Source organism: Apiospora kogelbergensis (assembly GCF_038363985.1).
Source record: "Apiospora kogelbergensis strain CBS 113332 chromosome Unknown utg000002l_segment0_segment0, whole genome shotgun sequence".
NCBI classification, from domain to species: Eukaryota; Fungi; Ascomycota; class Sordariomycetes; order Amphisphaeriales; family Apiosporaceae; genus Apiospora; species Apiospora kogelbergensis.
Window position 1 is genome coordinate 3,864,972 of NW_027117419.1, and position 14,824 is coordinate 3,879,795.

Genomic DNA, 14,824 nt, shown 5'->3' on the forward strand with positions numbered 1-14,824 from the left:
GTTTGGGTCGGCCTGCTCTCCTTGCCAGGGCTGCCGCTATCTCAGCGGCGCATTGCCTTCAGAAGCGGGACAAACCCCATCCAGTATACGGTGATGATTGCCTTGATACCCGCAACAAGCCAAAGACAAGGCCCGACCTGGTGCGTGGCTTTGGAGATCCAACCTCCGCAGATGGCGCCAGCCAACGTCAGTACGAAAGCAATGGCCCGTCGGTTACGCTTGCCGTTCTTGCTCAGCCCAGCCAAGAGGTGCTCGTCGCTGACCAGGTCGCACAGCAGACTCGTGATGACGACGGTGGGGACCTCGCTGACGCCCAGGCCGCGGCTGTTGACGATCTGGCCCGCGGCCTGGAAGCTGAGCAGGGCGACGGCGGCGAGCTCGGTGAAGTTGACCTTGTTGGGATCGCCCCGAGACGGGTACGTGCCGTCGATGATGCCGCTCTGGATGATGGACGCCGCCACGACGACGCAGACGGTCTGGAGGAAGAACGAGCAGAGCAGGGTGCGTCGGAGACGGGGGCCGCCGATGAACTTGTGTAGGTTTGCGAAGGAGACGCAGCCGAAGGCGAAACAGCCGAGGGAGCAGAGAGAACGCGCCCAGCCGTACGGCTTGTTGTTCTGGCCCGAGGTGCCAAGTGCGATGAAGATAGTGTTGCCTAAGAGAACAATGTCAGGAAACGAATGAAAGTATATCCCAATGTTAGTATGTTGGACCTACCCGTTTGCATGGAGACGAAGGTGCCGTATGCTGCGGAAACTGTTAGCGCCATAATTTTTGCTTTCCCTGGGAAACGAGGATTTCTCACCATTATACAGTGTCCCGTCTGTCAGCCCAGTAACAAAGCACAAGATCAGCAATGGAATGTAGCCTGCGCGAGTATCGACGGTGCTCGAGAAATGCGTGGACAGCTTCCCCTTGGTGGTAAGAATTTGTTCCTGCTCAGAGGTAGAACCAGAGCTTGGCTGGGCCTCTTCCATCTTTTCCGGATTCGACATCATTTCGAAGACAACAATGGGCAAGCCAGAGCCTGCTTTACTTGAATTGTTCTTTCTCGTGCAGACAGTGAAAGGGTTTCACTTTTTGGTTGAGTCGAGAAGAAGAGCTGGAGCACGTCCGATGAAGATAAACGCCCAGGTTGCCAGGCCTCAGCTGAGTTGAAATGGACGGGATGTGCTTCGGGGCACGGGGGACCAGACGCCCTGCCCTCCTCTACGCGCTCTCTGGGCGTTTCAGTTGGCCTTTCGAACGGGTTGCCGCTTCGAGAATTTCTCCGCGACTCTCGGGGAATGCGGGTAAAGTTGGGTGCCGAGTGCTGTCGTTGAGTTGGCAGAAACTTTGTTGATGCAGATTGCGAACCCACCTCGATGTCGCCCCCGAGTCAGAGGCACACGCAACCGGAAGCAGCGCCGGAGCAGGAGGATCGTGGTGGGAATGGAGAAAATCGAAAAACTTCAGCCCCACGACAAATGACGGAACGGAGTCGTCGGATTATTGTGCCCAGCGGCTGGGCTTACGGGATGCGCTAGCGTTGCATTGCCAAGAACATGGGTTGTAGCGTCGATGAGGTCGAAGCTGGCGGCATAGGGCAGTTAAGCATATTCATATTCAGCTACCCAGATAGTCGCATCGACGTATGAGCGATTTAAGCTGGGCACATGGGGCATGCCAGATGATAAAGCATCTGGATAGGGTATGGAGATGGGTATGGATAGGACGGGAGCGAGCGATTGGCCAGTGCAACGTCAGAATACCAAGGACTTGGCGCCTCCATCCGCGGTCTTGGCTTGCTTAATTACCGCCGCCCCTAGATATACCAAGCCTTGGCACTTTTCGTCCGCGGGCTTGGCCACGTCTTATTCAGCTCTTAATCAGTGAGCATGTTTCCTCAACTACCGACCCGTTCGCATCATGTTGCGATTTGCGGAAGTCGAAGCGTTGACGAATGCAGGCGGCCTTGGCGGTCGCGAACGTGTTTGTCACTGCCCTCAGCGCGGGAATTCCGATACGAGAGGTGCGTCTTGATGTGCATGAAGGTATTGGACTGCACTGAGCGGATAACCAGCGCAGGGATTTGGATAGACCGACTTGGCTCGTCTTGGCTGGCTCGGCATGCCACGCGTAGTGGATGCAGCACTGGGGGGAGAAGGTCTATGCGACTCTATGCGACTCCTCCACGCCTGCTTGACAGACGCGCCTATGCTGCCCCCCCGGGTCAGCCTTGGCGCTGGGTAAATCCAGTCATGTCTTGCGCCGATATACGATCCGGCCAGCAGATTGGCTCTCTCGTCGGTTCTCGTGATAGCTGAGATTAGAAGAAAGCAGGCCAAGCCTCTCTGACGTCGACGTGGCTGGACACCCGAGAGTTAAGGGTGTGGAAAAGGGGTCTTTCAGAACTTCGCGATCGAAGTAGTCATATGTACCCCTCCCGCGCGTCCCCGTTTATTTCTACATCCGCCGTACCTTCTCCATCTCCCACGGGCGGTGGTACTACGGCCGTTCTTCACCTCGGTATCCAAATCCCTTAGTCACTTGGTCCCCAGGTCCCAAAGATGCCATAGACCAAGTTTGCAGGGGGTGCTTCCGACTTTCTCCGCAGGGTTAAACCTTGAAGCAACAAGGACAAGGGTCAGGTATACATACAGTGAGATCCGTATAGTCCCCGGGCCAAGATAGAGTTCGTCTCGACTTTGTTTGGTACTACGGAACGGCCCGTTGCTAACAAATATTGGCTTTTTGCTCTGTGGCTGGGCTGCCTAGGCTGGCTTGGTTAGCAACTTTACCCGTCAACGTCCCGGGAGGTGGAGATCGGTCGAGAAGCTTCTTGTTTAAATGCAATGTAATTTTAGGGATCCGTGTCGTCAGCCAAGTAGCTCACCAAGACTTCCCAAGACTTCCCAAGTGGTTGTTCATCCCGCGCGTTGTATGCGAACTGATTAGAACCATGTATCCTGTGGGTGCCGTTCCTCGAGTGTCGAACTGCTTCCGCCCCGTCACGGCCTTGGCTCCGGATCAAGTCCTGCCAAGAGTAATGATATCTGCACGGCGCCCAATCTAGGACTGTGGGATTTGAGCGCATCTGCCTGTGCTTGAATCGTATTGTACCTCTTCAGACTGTTTGACCCAATACGGAAATTGATCTACATGCCGAGAGATAGCTGCGCTCTCGAGGAGCCAAGCCAAGCCGTAGTATTCCGTCGCCTCCTATCTGCCAAGGCGGGAGCAGAGGGTAGCTTCCAAGAACTTCGATCCAGATACCATTGCTTGCGGCGGTTAAGCTCTTATCGTCGTAAGTACTCTTGGCAGTCGTGTAGAAGAGTGCCCAGAGCTGCCGGGAGGGAAGCTTGTCGTGACTCTGTACAACCAAACACAGTAAGCCGTAGATATAGTGCTGACTTGTGTTAATAAGAGTTGAGAGGCACTGCTCATCACGACCGATACGGTGATGAAGGAGCGAAGAACACATAACGAACTGACAAGACATCTCTCTCGATAATATTGTCAACAAAACTCGCATATCGATGCTCCCAAAGAGGCTGAACGAGTGTGCATGTCGGGAGTCCCGGGCTGTCAAAAGAAATACTCCGGCAAAAAGCTGACCCCGTGGTCATCCTCTTGGCCGCGTTGTAAGCAGCGAGTGGACCCATTGATAGAAAGCATAATGTGATCATGGTCACTCTCTGCAGCACCGTTGGAATTAACTGAAACTGAGCTACCATTCGCTGCTTTAACACGCTCATTTCACCGGTTTCTTCCTATCGTTTCGTTTTGTAATTCCGAGATAGTACACGGTGTCCTAGCCGACGATGTACGTGTGAACTTGACTCGTTCTCACGCACTCACTCACACCCTCCACGGTCTTGGGTGGGCAATCAGGGACTACTGTTGATCACTACGGCCTCCAGGCAATGGATCGCAGCCCGGATGGGACGAGGACACGACTAATTCCGCCTTGGCTTCTGCTCATGGTGGTGTGGACAACCATGTAGTTCGGAGTCTTGGTTCAAGGCCTCGGTACAAGGAGGCAAGACGAGAGATACCACTTACTTCGTATAAGTCCTTTACCTTGGATGTTTGAGAGTTGCCGAACCGGATCCAAGTATAAGTATCATGGAAGATCCGGCCAGAACGACACAATTATCTCCATCCTTTTCACACCCACAAAGCTCAGCTTCCCCATCTAAAGCAAAGCACAAAGCACAAAACACTTCATAGCCCATACCCCTATTCCCTCTTATACACAATGGCACCCCCAGCTCTTGACTTCGAGCCCGTCTCCAGCATGGAGTCGGAAGCCGGACACATGTTCAAGTCTGAGCCGCAAGTCGAATCCCACCATATTGCAGAACCCGTCAAGTCCTTCTCCCTTGTCAACGCGGACGAGGTCGTAGAGGAGGAGAGCTACGCGGTCCAAGCACCTCCCAGCGTGCCGTCTTCGGCGAGCAGCTCTGCTAGCTGGCTCCCGCTCAACCACGTTATGGCCTCAGTCAACAAGCCCACTTCAGGGGCTACCAAGCTCCGGAAGATGATCTTCGAGACCAACGAGCTCATTGTGTGCCCTGGTGTCTACGATGGCCTCTCGGCTCGCACAGCCATCGAGGTCGGCTTTAATGCCCTGTACATGGTTAGTCGCATAACCTGCACCCCCTACTTAGGTGAACTATTTGAGGGGAATTGCTAACACCAACGCTTGAACTGTAGACCGGAGCTGGTACCACGGCCTCGCGCCTGGGCCAACCTGATCTTGCCATTGCCCAGTTGCACGAGATGCGTGAAAACGCGGAGATGATCGCCAACCTGGATCCCTTCGGCCCCCCGCTGATTGCGGACATGGACACTGGCTATGGTGGTACGTCGGAGCTTTCCTCCCCAAACCCCAGACCCCGTACTATTTGCCCCGTTTGGGTTTGGACCCCCTTTATGGCTCCGCAACCCGGCATGGGCCCCTCCTCCCGCAATCAAACAAAGTTCTAGGCCGTCGGGCCTACCCGCCTCCATGACTCTTGTCTGATTATATCATAAACACCCGCACTGACACATGCTCTTGATGCAACAGGTCCCATCATGGCCGCACGCACGGTGGAGCAGTACATCCGCGCAGGCGTCGCGGGCGCCCATCTGGAAGACCAGGTGCTCACGAAGCGGTGCGGACACCTGAGCGGCAAGAAGGTGGTCCCCCCGCGAGGAGTACATTTCGCGGATCCGCGCGGCGCACGCGGCGCGCGTGCGCATGCAGTCCGACTTCGTGCTGATCGCGCGGACGGACGCCCTGCAGCAGCTGGGCTTCGACGAGTGCATCGCGCGGCTCAAGGAGGCGCGCGACGAGGGCGCCGACGTCGGCCTGCTCGAGGGCTTCGAGACGCGCGAGCAGGCCCAGCGCTGCGTGCAGGAGCTCGCCCCCTGGCCCCTCCTGCTCAACAGTGTCGAGAACGGCAAGAGCCCCACCATCACCGTCGACGAGGCCCGCGCCATGGGCTTCCGCATCATGATCTTCAGCTTCGCGACCCTGGCCCCGGCGTACCTGGCCATCAAGGAGACGCTCCAACGTCTCAAGAAGCAAGGTATTGTGGGTACGCCCAAGGATACGACACCGGTCACACTGTTCAAGGTGTGCGGTCTGGAGCACAGCAGTATGTTTCCTGCCCATCTTCACCTCTCCAAGAACTACACAAGAAAGAATACTGACTCTGAATTCTAGTGAGTGTTGACATGAACGCTGGAGGAGCTTCTTTCAAGGGTGGAGTGTAAGCCAAGTCAAGAATGTAAAACCGGTGTGGTTCAGGTGAAGAGGATGGGATCGGATGCTGGCATCCCATATTTGGGTATTTCCTTTTTATTCATTTCCGGTACAATATTTTGGTGTCAAGTTTACCATATAGGGAGGCAGATATTAGTTCAAATTGCATGAAATACGAGTAACAATAGATTCAGTCAGAACATGATGCCAGAAGCCCAGATCCCCTTGATGTTGCCTGGACAAAACCACAAACCGTAAAAGGCGCAAAGGAAAAAGAAAGTCAGCATGTACTTACCATAGGGATCAAACCAGTATCGAAATACACCTACTCAATGTCTATCTACATCGCAATTGGGCTAAGTGAGGGTGGCGTTTGCTCAGCAGTCAGTAGCTTCTTCCCTGCTATGATAGCGGCAGCGCTACTTACACCTGATTCTGGCAGATTGTACAAAACAAAACTAATTCAGCACGACTGGCATAAAATTTGACCAGTGGGTTAACATAGTATATTGAAAAGGTTAGCTTGGCTGCACATAATCTACGGGATGTGCTGTTTGATTTCACTAAAAAGGGGCAACGCCGTAATTCGAGGGACAAGTTCAGCTGTGGTCAATCTTTCGTCAATTTCAAATTGGAAACAATTTCTTGTACACGACCCATCGGAATCATCAACATCATCATCATCATGAGCAAAACTGACAACGCAAACCAGGCCAAACCAAGATACACACTTATAAAAATAACCCCGTACAAACGATAAGCATGCCAAGTCTTGCGTGCTTGCTTATTCATCACATAGGGGGATGCCCAACAAGTTCATGCCGTGGCCAAGTACTTGCTTGACACTCTCATACAGCACCAACTTCGCCTTCCGGCTCTCGGCCGTGTCCTCCTCGGGGGCCGCACTGCTCGGGCCCGCCCCATCTTCATCCCCTGCATTATCATCATCCAACTCGGCTGCCGACGCCTCCACCAGCCGGGACAGGTACGACAGCAAGCCGTGGGGCTCAAGACTCTTGAACGTTGCTGCTGTGACGTCGGGGTATTGTGCCATCATCCGTAGCAGGTCGATGCTCTCGTCCCTCTGCAGCACGGCATGATCGGGGCTCGCATCTTCGCCGCCGCCGGTTTCATCGCCCCCGGAGCCTTTGAGCTTGGCAATTACTGAAACAAGATTTGCGTATTCCCGCTGGATTGTCCGACATGAGTCGCCCTCCTCGGCCGCCATGCGTTTCTTGTCGAAGGCGTATCCGTGGGACCGCTTGCCGAACAGATCCAAAGACAACAGACCGCCAACAGCAGCCGGGTCAGATCCAACTTCGTCATTCGCGGCGGCAGTATCGTCTTCTCCTTCACCTTGCTTCTCACTTCCATCCTCTTCAAGCTTTGCCTCTTCAGCCTGCATGATCTCCGCACACTCATCGAGCATCTGCCCCAGCGACATTGTCTTCTTCAGGTGAGGCGCCATGCCCGTAATGTCGCCGAAGTTGACGTGCTGCAATTTTACGGCGAGATCCTCGCGGCCCAACAGCTCGAGTGTCTTGAAGATCTGTTGGAAGTGCGAGTTTTGCTTCGAGGCGACGACGTAGATCATCTTGTCGAACGCGTGGGTCTTCTCGCGATCCACCGCGGCGGCGAGATCCCGCAAGAAGTACGTGCTTGAGCCAGTGCGGGCCCGCACGATGACTGTGCCGAGCCCTTTGTTCCCGTGGTTCTCAAAGTTGATGATCTGCGATCCGTCACTCTCCAGGAGCACGCCGCTCGCGGTGAGGGTCGCCTCAATCTCGGTCATGGTCTCCTGCAGCGGTTGCGACTCGCCTGAGTACTCGTCGAACGTGACGCCGAGACGGGCGTAGGCGGGCTCGAGCTTGGCCAGGGCGATGTCGCGGAATCTCTTCCAGAAAGCGAGGGCGTACTCATCCTTGTCTTCGAGCTTCTTGAAGAAGCCATCGCGCTGGGCGAAGATGCCCTCGCTCTCGATCTCGGCCGTACTCTTGTTTTCATTCTTGGCCTGCTTGCTGGCGTCCATCTCGGGCTGGAAGTCGGCCTTGATCTTGTGGAAGACTTCCATGATGTGGTCGAGCGGATCGGCTTCGAGGGCCTCTTCGGAGCCATACTTCTCCCACCCGATAGCGAATAGGGCCAAGTCTTTGCCCCAGTCGCCGAGGTAGTTCATCCGCACCACATCCCAGCCCATGCACTCGTGCATCTTGGCCACGAAGCTACCGATGATGGTGCTCCTCAAGTGTGTCCCGTTGAACTCGCCAGGAATGTTCGGGGACGAGAACTCAACGATGACCTTCTTTTTCTCTCCCTCCGGGTTCGAAGGATCACGAAGTCCTTGTGCATGATCCTCGCCGTAGGTTGTGCCCCTTTCGCGTATGTATGGTAGCATCAACAAAGGAAGAGTCTTTTGGGAAAAGAAGAAGCGGAGCTGAACTCCATCGGGGTACGGAACCGCGTAGAGAGGCGAAGTAGGTAGCTATAATCCGAAAAGGGGGCTATTAGATTATATTCATAACATTCTTTGGGGCAGCAATGAAACATGAGTCGGAGCAAGTACCTTTTGGACTAGTTCTACAGCAAACTCTTTGATGTCTTTGACATCTTTTGGCTTCAGTTTTGGGACGACAACCGCAAGATCCGCCAAAGTCAGATCAGTTGCTGTCAGAATTGCCTCGTAAGCGGCAGCCACATCGCACTCTAATGTCGAAGCGATAAGGCTGGCGAGATGTAGACGGTAGATGTCGATGGGTTTCGTCAGGGCATTGGCTGCAGGGACGTCCGGAAAGGGGGAATCCAGACCCAGACCTGCGAGCCGGCCTTCGAGGTCTGTCAGGCTAGCCATCATGGTGCTTGCTGTGTTGAGAAAGCCGAAGATGCTGTCTCATACGGGGGCTGTGTTTTTTGTCGAAAGTGAACTTTACGCTTGATCGCTGCTTTGTCCCAAGGCATACTTTGATCTGAGGGAAGTCGGGCAAATGGAGTCCTACCGGGCATGTTCAAAGTATGACATCTTTGAGCAGAGCCTCATGTGTGATAAGTGAGGCGGCTGCGTATGACGCCAATATACATGGCGCATTTAAAGCAATAAGCGTCGTTGTTTCGAAAATGTTGGGTAGCATTCTATCCATGGACGTCGTTGGGTTCCCATGAAGGTTACGCATGCAATTGGGGTCTCCTGGATGATTGGTTCACTAGTATCTGCCAACCAATAACCTGCCGACACGAAGTGACCGCTCTAGACATCGCCAGCCTCTGTACAGACGGAGATATGTATTGGCTCGTCCAACATCACTGGAAGAGGAGTCATCGGGTGATTAAGTTAAGCGATACCAATACCCGTCCTTTTTATTGAAACCAACGCTATACCAGCAAAATAGGCATGAGGTTGCCTGAGTGCTACCGACACCGCTGTGGGACGTAGATGATGTCTACCTGCTTCCGATCGGCGATTGCCGGGCTGATAGCCGAATCTACCTTACTCACAGCAAGCCGGATCTCCAGTCGCTGGCTGGCTTTCCTGGACTGCAATAGAAAGGGACATGCTGATGAGACGCCAAGTGCAAGCCAATGCCCAGACCGGCTGGTCTAAACATCCTCGATGAGGGTTTCACAGTTTCAGGGTAATTGGCTAGGAACATGACGGCGTGCCTCGCTGTCGTGTTTGTCGTGTACTGGGCACCTCAGTATGTGGGCAGTCACGAGGCGACCATGGGTGGTTAGTTAGGCATCGATGTTAAATGAGCCAATAAGTTGTCATATGCCTATCATTCGACCAGAAGGAATCATAGCAGAGTCTTGGAGCCCTGATGCTGGTTCAGTAAGCTGTAGATTATAATGAGGCTGTAAGATCCCCCCCCTTTTCGCTGACAGGCCATTTTTTCGTATCATCTTACTTAAATATTTTATAATGGAATTTATAGTATAAATCGAATATAATAGCTAAAAATATCGCTTCTTTTAAATAAATAAAACTTATATATAAGGGTTTAAAAATAATATAATTTATTTAAAGATTTATAAACTCTCGATACTTTTATAACTTTTTATATTATTATTGTTACTTAAGGGGTCGTATATTTATCCGAAAAGAGGCCTGTTAGTGAGGGGTGGTGTTAGCGGGGGGGGCTTTAGTAAATACATACCCTGCGCCTGTGGCGTCCCCAACCTTGGCATCAAAGACAAGACAGTGAGCGCTTCCCTTTGCATTGGCATAGAAAGCGCCCTTGTCACCCAGTGTGACGACAGCGTTCTTAACGCCGCCGTTGAAGAGCATTTCGGCGATAATGGACCAAGTTCACTCGATTACTAACAGATGGGTGAGGTAACGGTAGATGTGTTTGCCGTCAGGGGTTGCGGGAGCCGATTCAGGCAGAACTCGGTTCCAGTCCTTCCAGAAGTGTCAACCATGGTTTCGACCACCTCTTTGTGAATTTCCATCTGAGCCTCGACAAGATCTGGCCGAATACCACCTCCGAGCTGGTCGGGGAATACGAAGTTATCCTTCTTCCACACGGTTGTTGCATCCAGGGTGAAGATACAACGGTTTTCTCGGGTCGAATGCTCTACCAGGACGAAGGAGATGCTCGAATGTGTGTCAGGTACCGTCATGATACCAGAACAACCCACTCCGTTCTTTTTTCATCTCAGCCATGAATTGATAGCCATATCGGTCATCAGAAGCGCCAATAATTTTAACCTGGATACTCTCTTCACCTGAGCTGAGCTACTCTAGCACAGCTGTATGATGCCCGCTGCTTGATTTCGCAGCATGATCGTGATTCCAAGTATAGATGGACGAACGGATACTAAAACTTCGTGAAGGTTCAAGCACCATTGAATCAGAAAAACTTCCATTTGCGTTATTAACGCTTATTGTTCAATTCAGACGTAACGGTTTAGGGAGGCTTTCCTAAGTCTATTGTGAGTTGGGGCTGGGTACACAACTTGCGGACCATCCTCCAGTGGCGGTGTTTGATGCCCATGTCTATTTCTATTCTCGTTATGAGTCCGACGGCTAGTAGATCCGCCATTGTGACTGCATGAATGTTTACTTCTTTCCCCACGATGGCCCATTGTTGACCTTGGATTTATAACAGTATGCCGTCGCCCGGGTGTCGTGTGTCGCCGGACCCGGAAGGGGCCGGATTCATCTGAGCTATCAGTCACCCATTCAGGTTCCCTAAGAGGAAGTTGTCTCTCGAGTGTCGTTCTGCGTTGAATTCGGAAAACGCTGAGTGCTGGCCAGATGCGGTAATTGACACTCAATCGAACAATCCTTGTGGGTATTATTCGCTGCGCCATGGCCAGCAAGTTCCAAAGGTATGACGATTTGAATTTGCCCCATATTGTCTGAGCTACCGGCTTCAAGACGACTATTGCTGCCGTTACGAGTAAGAACAATACGAAAATTGTTACTCCTCCAAAGACATTAGCTTGGAAAAGACTAGCAGCCAACGTCGGCGCGCCGAAGAACATTATCTGATTTGTAGTGTTAATGGGAGAAATCGAAATGTATTCAATATAGCTTACTTGATTGTAGTTTGTCGCAAATGTTGCTTGCTGCATGACGGTAACATAGTTTCCTGCAACTGATTGGTGTAGAACAAACTAGCAATGGTGTTAGATATGCCTTTGAGTATATGTCGTTTGTACCGTATCACCTACTTGGTCGCGGAAGAGCTGAGTCTCATGGCTCATCTCAATCAGCTTGTCATGAATGATCTCCAGCTCAATAATACAGTGCCGAAACCCTTCAATGTATGGCAATACCATCTTCGTAGGCTCGAGGCCGGTAATCTTGACGAGCTCAAACTGTTCGAAGTTTTTGCTGATCTTTATGGCTTTCTCCAAAGTGACCTGAAACTTTTTGAGAAGAGACATAACTCCGATGACCCATCTATAGCTCTTGTCAACCGCTCTAGCATGGCCATCTGTGGACGCCAGCGACAATTTTGCTGATGGGGATGCAATATGTGGATTTCTCAACTAATTAACTTGTATAAGTTTAGGTTCTTATCAAGGTAGAGTAGCAGGGGATAACCTAACAGCAAAAGTCCCCAAGCAGAAATCTTAACATAAATTCAAAGTATATAGTAACAAATATAAAAATTGTAATAAGGGGAAGTTATCTTACGTAGTTCTCAACACACAACGACACGTTGTGCAGTATGAGCTCCCACTCTCCCCTGGCTTTCTCTAATCGACTTTTCGATATCACAAGAAAATAGTACCTTGGATCATGCGTCCTAAGCCGAACTTGGGAGCTATCAAGAGTCAATGGATCCGTAGCCTCATCCATGTCATCTCCGGCGTAATATGGCAGCATGTCTTCATTGTCACCGCAAATTTGAGGATCATTGGTGTCTGCGCCTAGGTAGAAGTATGTGTCTGAGAACGAAATTGCCGTCCAATAGGAGTGGTTATATCCAGTCACTACGCAAGACGACTGAGCTTCGTACAGGTAACCACGTGGCATATTGTTTCGATTGCAGCAGTCTGACTTGGCAGCTCGTGCCAGGAATGACAAATCCTGCCTCTTCCTGAGTGGACTGCCATCCTCACTTCTTCTTTCGTCTTCGCGGTTGCTTTCGGCGCCTCGATCTCGCCAGACCAGGTAGGGTAGGTGGAGTTCCATGACGAAAGCCTTGTTCTCATCCTCGCTGGGCTAGAAGTTAGAATGAGATATTAGTTCCTGCACACATTAATACCCAAGATTATGGACCCAGCTCACTATAAGATAAGCACTCATCTGTCCATCAGCTTTGATGTGTCTTTTTATGAACCCCCTTAGCACGAATGCTTGGTTCCAGGTTGCCGTGCATATGATACTGCTCACTGTATCGCGCGTGGGGTTTGGGATGTGACTGGGAATATTAGCTAAGTGTTTGAGGGCATGAGAGGCTGACCTCTTACATGCGTCTGATATGCGCGTCTGGTAAGGATTCATGCCCTAACCGCTGTTTTTTTTCTCTTTCTGTTAACCAAGACTTTCGATTCATGGAGGGATCACATATCTCACCTTCATCCGTAAACAACTTAGGAACTTGGTGCTGTCCATAACGCCGCTGTAATCTCTGTAGGCATTCTGGTCATAGCTACTATCGTGTAGCCACACAATACTCTGGCCGAGAGTTTGGATTCTTTCAGACCGGTGTTTGGCGATAGATTGGTTGCTGCACAGAGGTTGAAATAACCCAGGGAGATAGTGTTTATCACCTGAGTGATTAGGAAGATCCAAGAACTCTTCAAGTGGCTCATTCATTGGGTTCGATAGGCCAAGCAAGTCAGCCTTCCTGTCTAGGTATGGGGTGTTTTCGTCGATGTTGATCATATCGTTTGTTTCCCACTTGAACGATATGTTTGCAAGTGATGCGCTCTGAATTTCAGACATTGTGTTTGGATTAACCCCCACTGAAGATGGGTATTTGTTAATTCTTTCTCGGTTCGATGTCGAACTGTCAACCAAATAGAAACGACAGTCTTGTATAACATATAACTCCTAAAATCTATGTACGCAAATACAAAACACCATACCTAGTAGCTTTGAAAACTCTTAAAAACATAGCCGTCAACAGGATTCGGCTGGACTGAAAACTGAAGAAAGGCATATTGCAAGGCAGGCAGGATAGGTGGCGATGATCGCCATGATAGGAGTAGAATAGTGAGATCCTTTGTAACAACTTATCAGTTAAGGGAATGTTGACCAGTCAGTTACATTTTGATTCAATGTGGCGAAATTTGGTTTATTTGTATCCGGAACTATGAAGTTGAACTCATAGATAACACAGGTAACCTCATCTATCAGCACTAGTGCTGTCCTTGTATCGAACTGTCACATCTCATTGGGGTTTCTACTCGGTGAGCTCCCACCTGCGATGATGTAAATGAATTATCAAATCCTGGAAGCGTCGACTGACCTCGCAGCTTATTGTTTTATGCACTATGGCCCGAAGCGAGGATGCCTTCTTGCGATGTATGGTGTTCTGGAGGTTGCCTTACTCTAATCAAGACGCGTCTCCCAATACATCTCCTGTTTCTGAAGGGGAGGAGCAAAAATCATTGATTGGCGGTATTTTCTGTGAAATGAGTCATCTCGCTTCCTGGCAAAATTCGGCGGGGAAGAAGACCATTGATACCCAATGCTGCATAGCCTGCATGAGATACCCAAATATCCGATGATCGCGAGGATGAAGGATGCTACTATTTGAAGTCATCAGACCTAAGCGACTGAGATTCATGCTTTGTATTCATTTTCTTTTCTGTATCATTAAGCTTGGCTACGGTGGCGTCTTCGCCCAACTTATGTGGCTGCCTTCTCGGGCAGCCAGTGTTGAACGGCTATGCTTATGTGCTTGATGCCGGTAAGTGATAAGCCAATAATACCTAAGATCGGAGTCACCTGAACAAAATCTAGTGGTGCTGCGCATCTTACTTATTAGCCAATGAAGCCTTCTTCTTTGGGAGGCTGGGAATGTCAGGAAGACTTTACCACGAAGATTGTGCCACTTTCGTCCACACCACCTTTGACATGCCTTCACCTGTAGGCAGACAGGCATATTCGCGAGGGTGTGGTGTATATTAATACCGACCACTCTTCTTGACCGTTTGAACTCTACAAGCTGCGCAACGTGGTTCGTTGCAACTTTCGCAAGGATCAAGGCGTATAGGCATGCCGGTATGCCAACAATGACACTATCCAGAAATAGCCAGTCAGCATGTGATTCTTCAAGACCAGTCAGGCTCCTTAATCAAAAATAAAACCTACACAGGTCCATGTAATGACTCTTTTTCCCCTTGGACCGTGTTCTTTCAAGACCTCTTCTTCTCTATACTTGGGGCTTTCATTCCCGCTTACGCCCCATTGCTGTTGGCAGTGAGGTTGACAGCTCGAGGGCATGGTGACGATTTCAAACGAATGGACAATCCTAGTCCTTTTCTTTCGAATCGTAACAAATATAACTGGATGAGGGTTACAACAATTCCACCTCACTCTTATTCACCGACAGAAAAGTTTTCAAAACCCAAGGACGCACACCGACAGAATTTGTTTCGAAATTCAGGACGCACAATCTGGTGCGTATGCTT

General features: G+C 50.8%; 4 protein-coding genes across 4 annotated transcripts; 1 reads left to right on the forward strand and 3 right to left on the reverse strand.

Annotated features, from left to right (window-relative positions):
• Positions 1–41: 41 nt before the first annotated feature.
• On the reverse strand, positions 42–995 carry PG998_004178 (uncharacterized protein; the record flags this gene model as incomplete). Its single annotated transcript, XM_066870996.1, has 3 exons — positions 42–655; positions 718–747; positions 806–995. The coding sequence occupies 3 exons, from the start codon at positions 993–995 to the stop codon at positions 42–44; spliced, it is 834 nt and encodes a 277-aa protein (XP_066734746.1).
• Positions 996–4,240: 3,245 nt separating this feature from the next.
• On the forward strand, positions 4,241–5,745 carry PG998_004179 (carboxyphosphonoenolpyruvate phosphonomutase; the record flags this gene model as incomplete). Its single annotated transcript, XM_066870997.1, has 5 exons — positions 4,241–4,621; positions 4,699–4,846; positions 5,054–5,127; positions 5,186–5,627; positions 5,696–5,745. The coding sequence occupies 5 exons, from the start codon at positions 4,241–4,243 to the stop codon at positions 5,743–5,745; spliced, it is 1,095 nt and encodes a 364-aa protein (XP_066734747.1).
• Positions 5,746–6,518: 773 nt separating this feature from the next.
• On the reverse strand, positions 6,519–8,585 carry PG998_004180 (uncharacterized protein; the record flags this gene model as incomplete). The annotated part of the gene is made up of 2 exons (XM_066870998.1): positions 6,519–8,216; positions 8,298–8,585. The coding sequence occupies 2 exons, from the start codon at positions 8,583–8,585 to the stop codon at positions 6,519–6,521; spliced, it is 1,986 nt and encodes a 661-aa protein (XP_066734748.1).
• A 1,460-nt stretch (positions 8,586–10,045) lies between these two features.
• On the reverse strand, positions 10,046–13,130 carry PG998_004181 (uncharacterized protein; the record flags this gene model as incomplete). Its single annotated transcript, XM_066870999.1, has 7 exons — positions 10,046–10,372; positions 10,907–11,218; positions 11,270–11,347; positions 11,405–11,636; positions 11,971–12,404; positions 12,523–12,603; positions 12,759–13,130. 7 exons carry the CDS (start codon positions 13,128–13,130, stop codon positions 10,046–10,048), a joined length of 1,836 nt encoding a protein of 611 aa, XP_066734749.1.
• Positions 13,131–14,824: the final 1,694 nt, after the last annotated feature.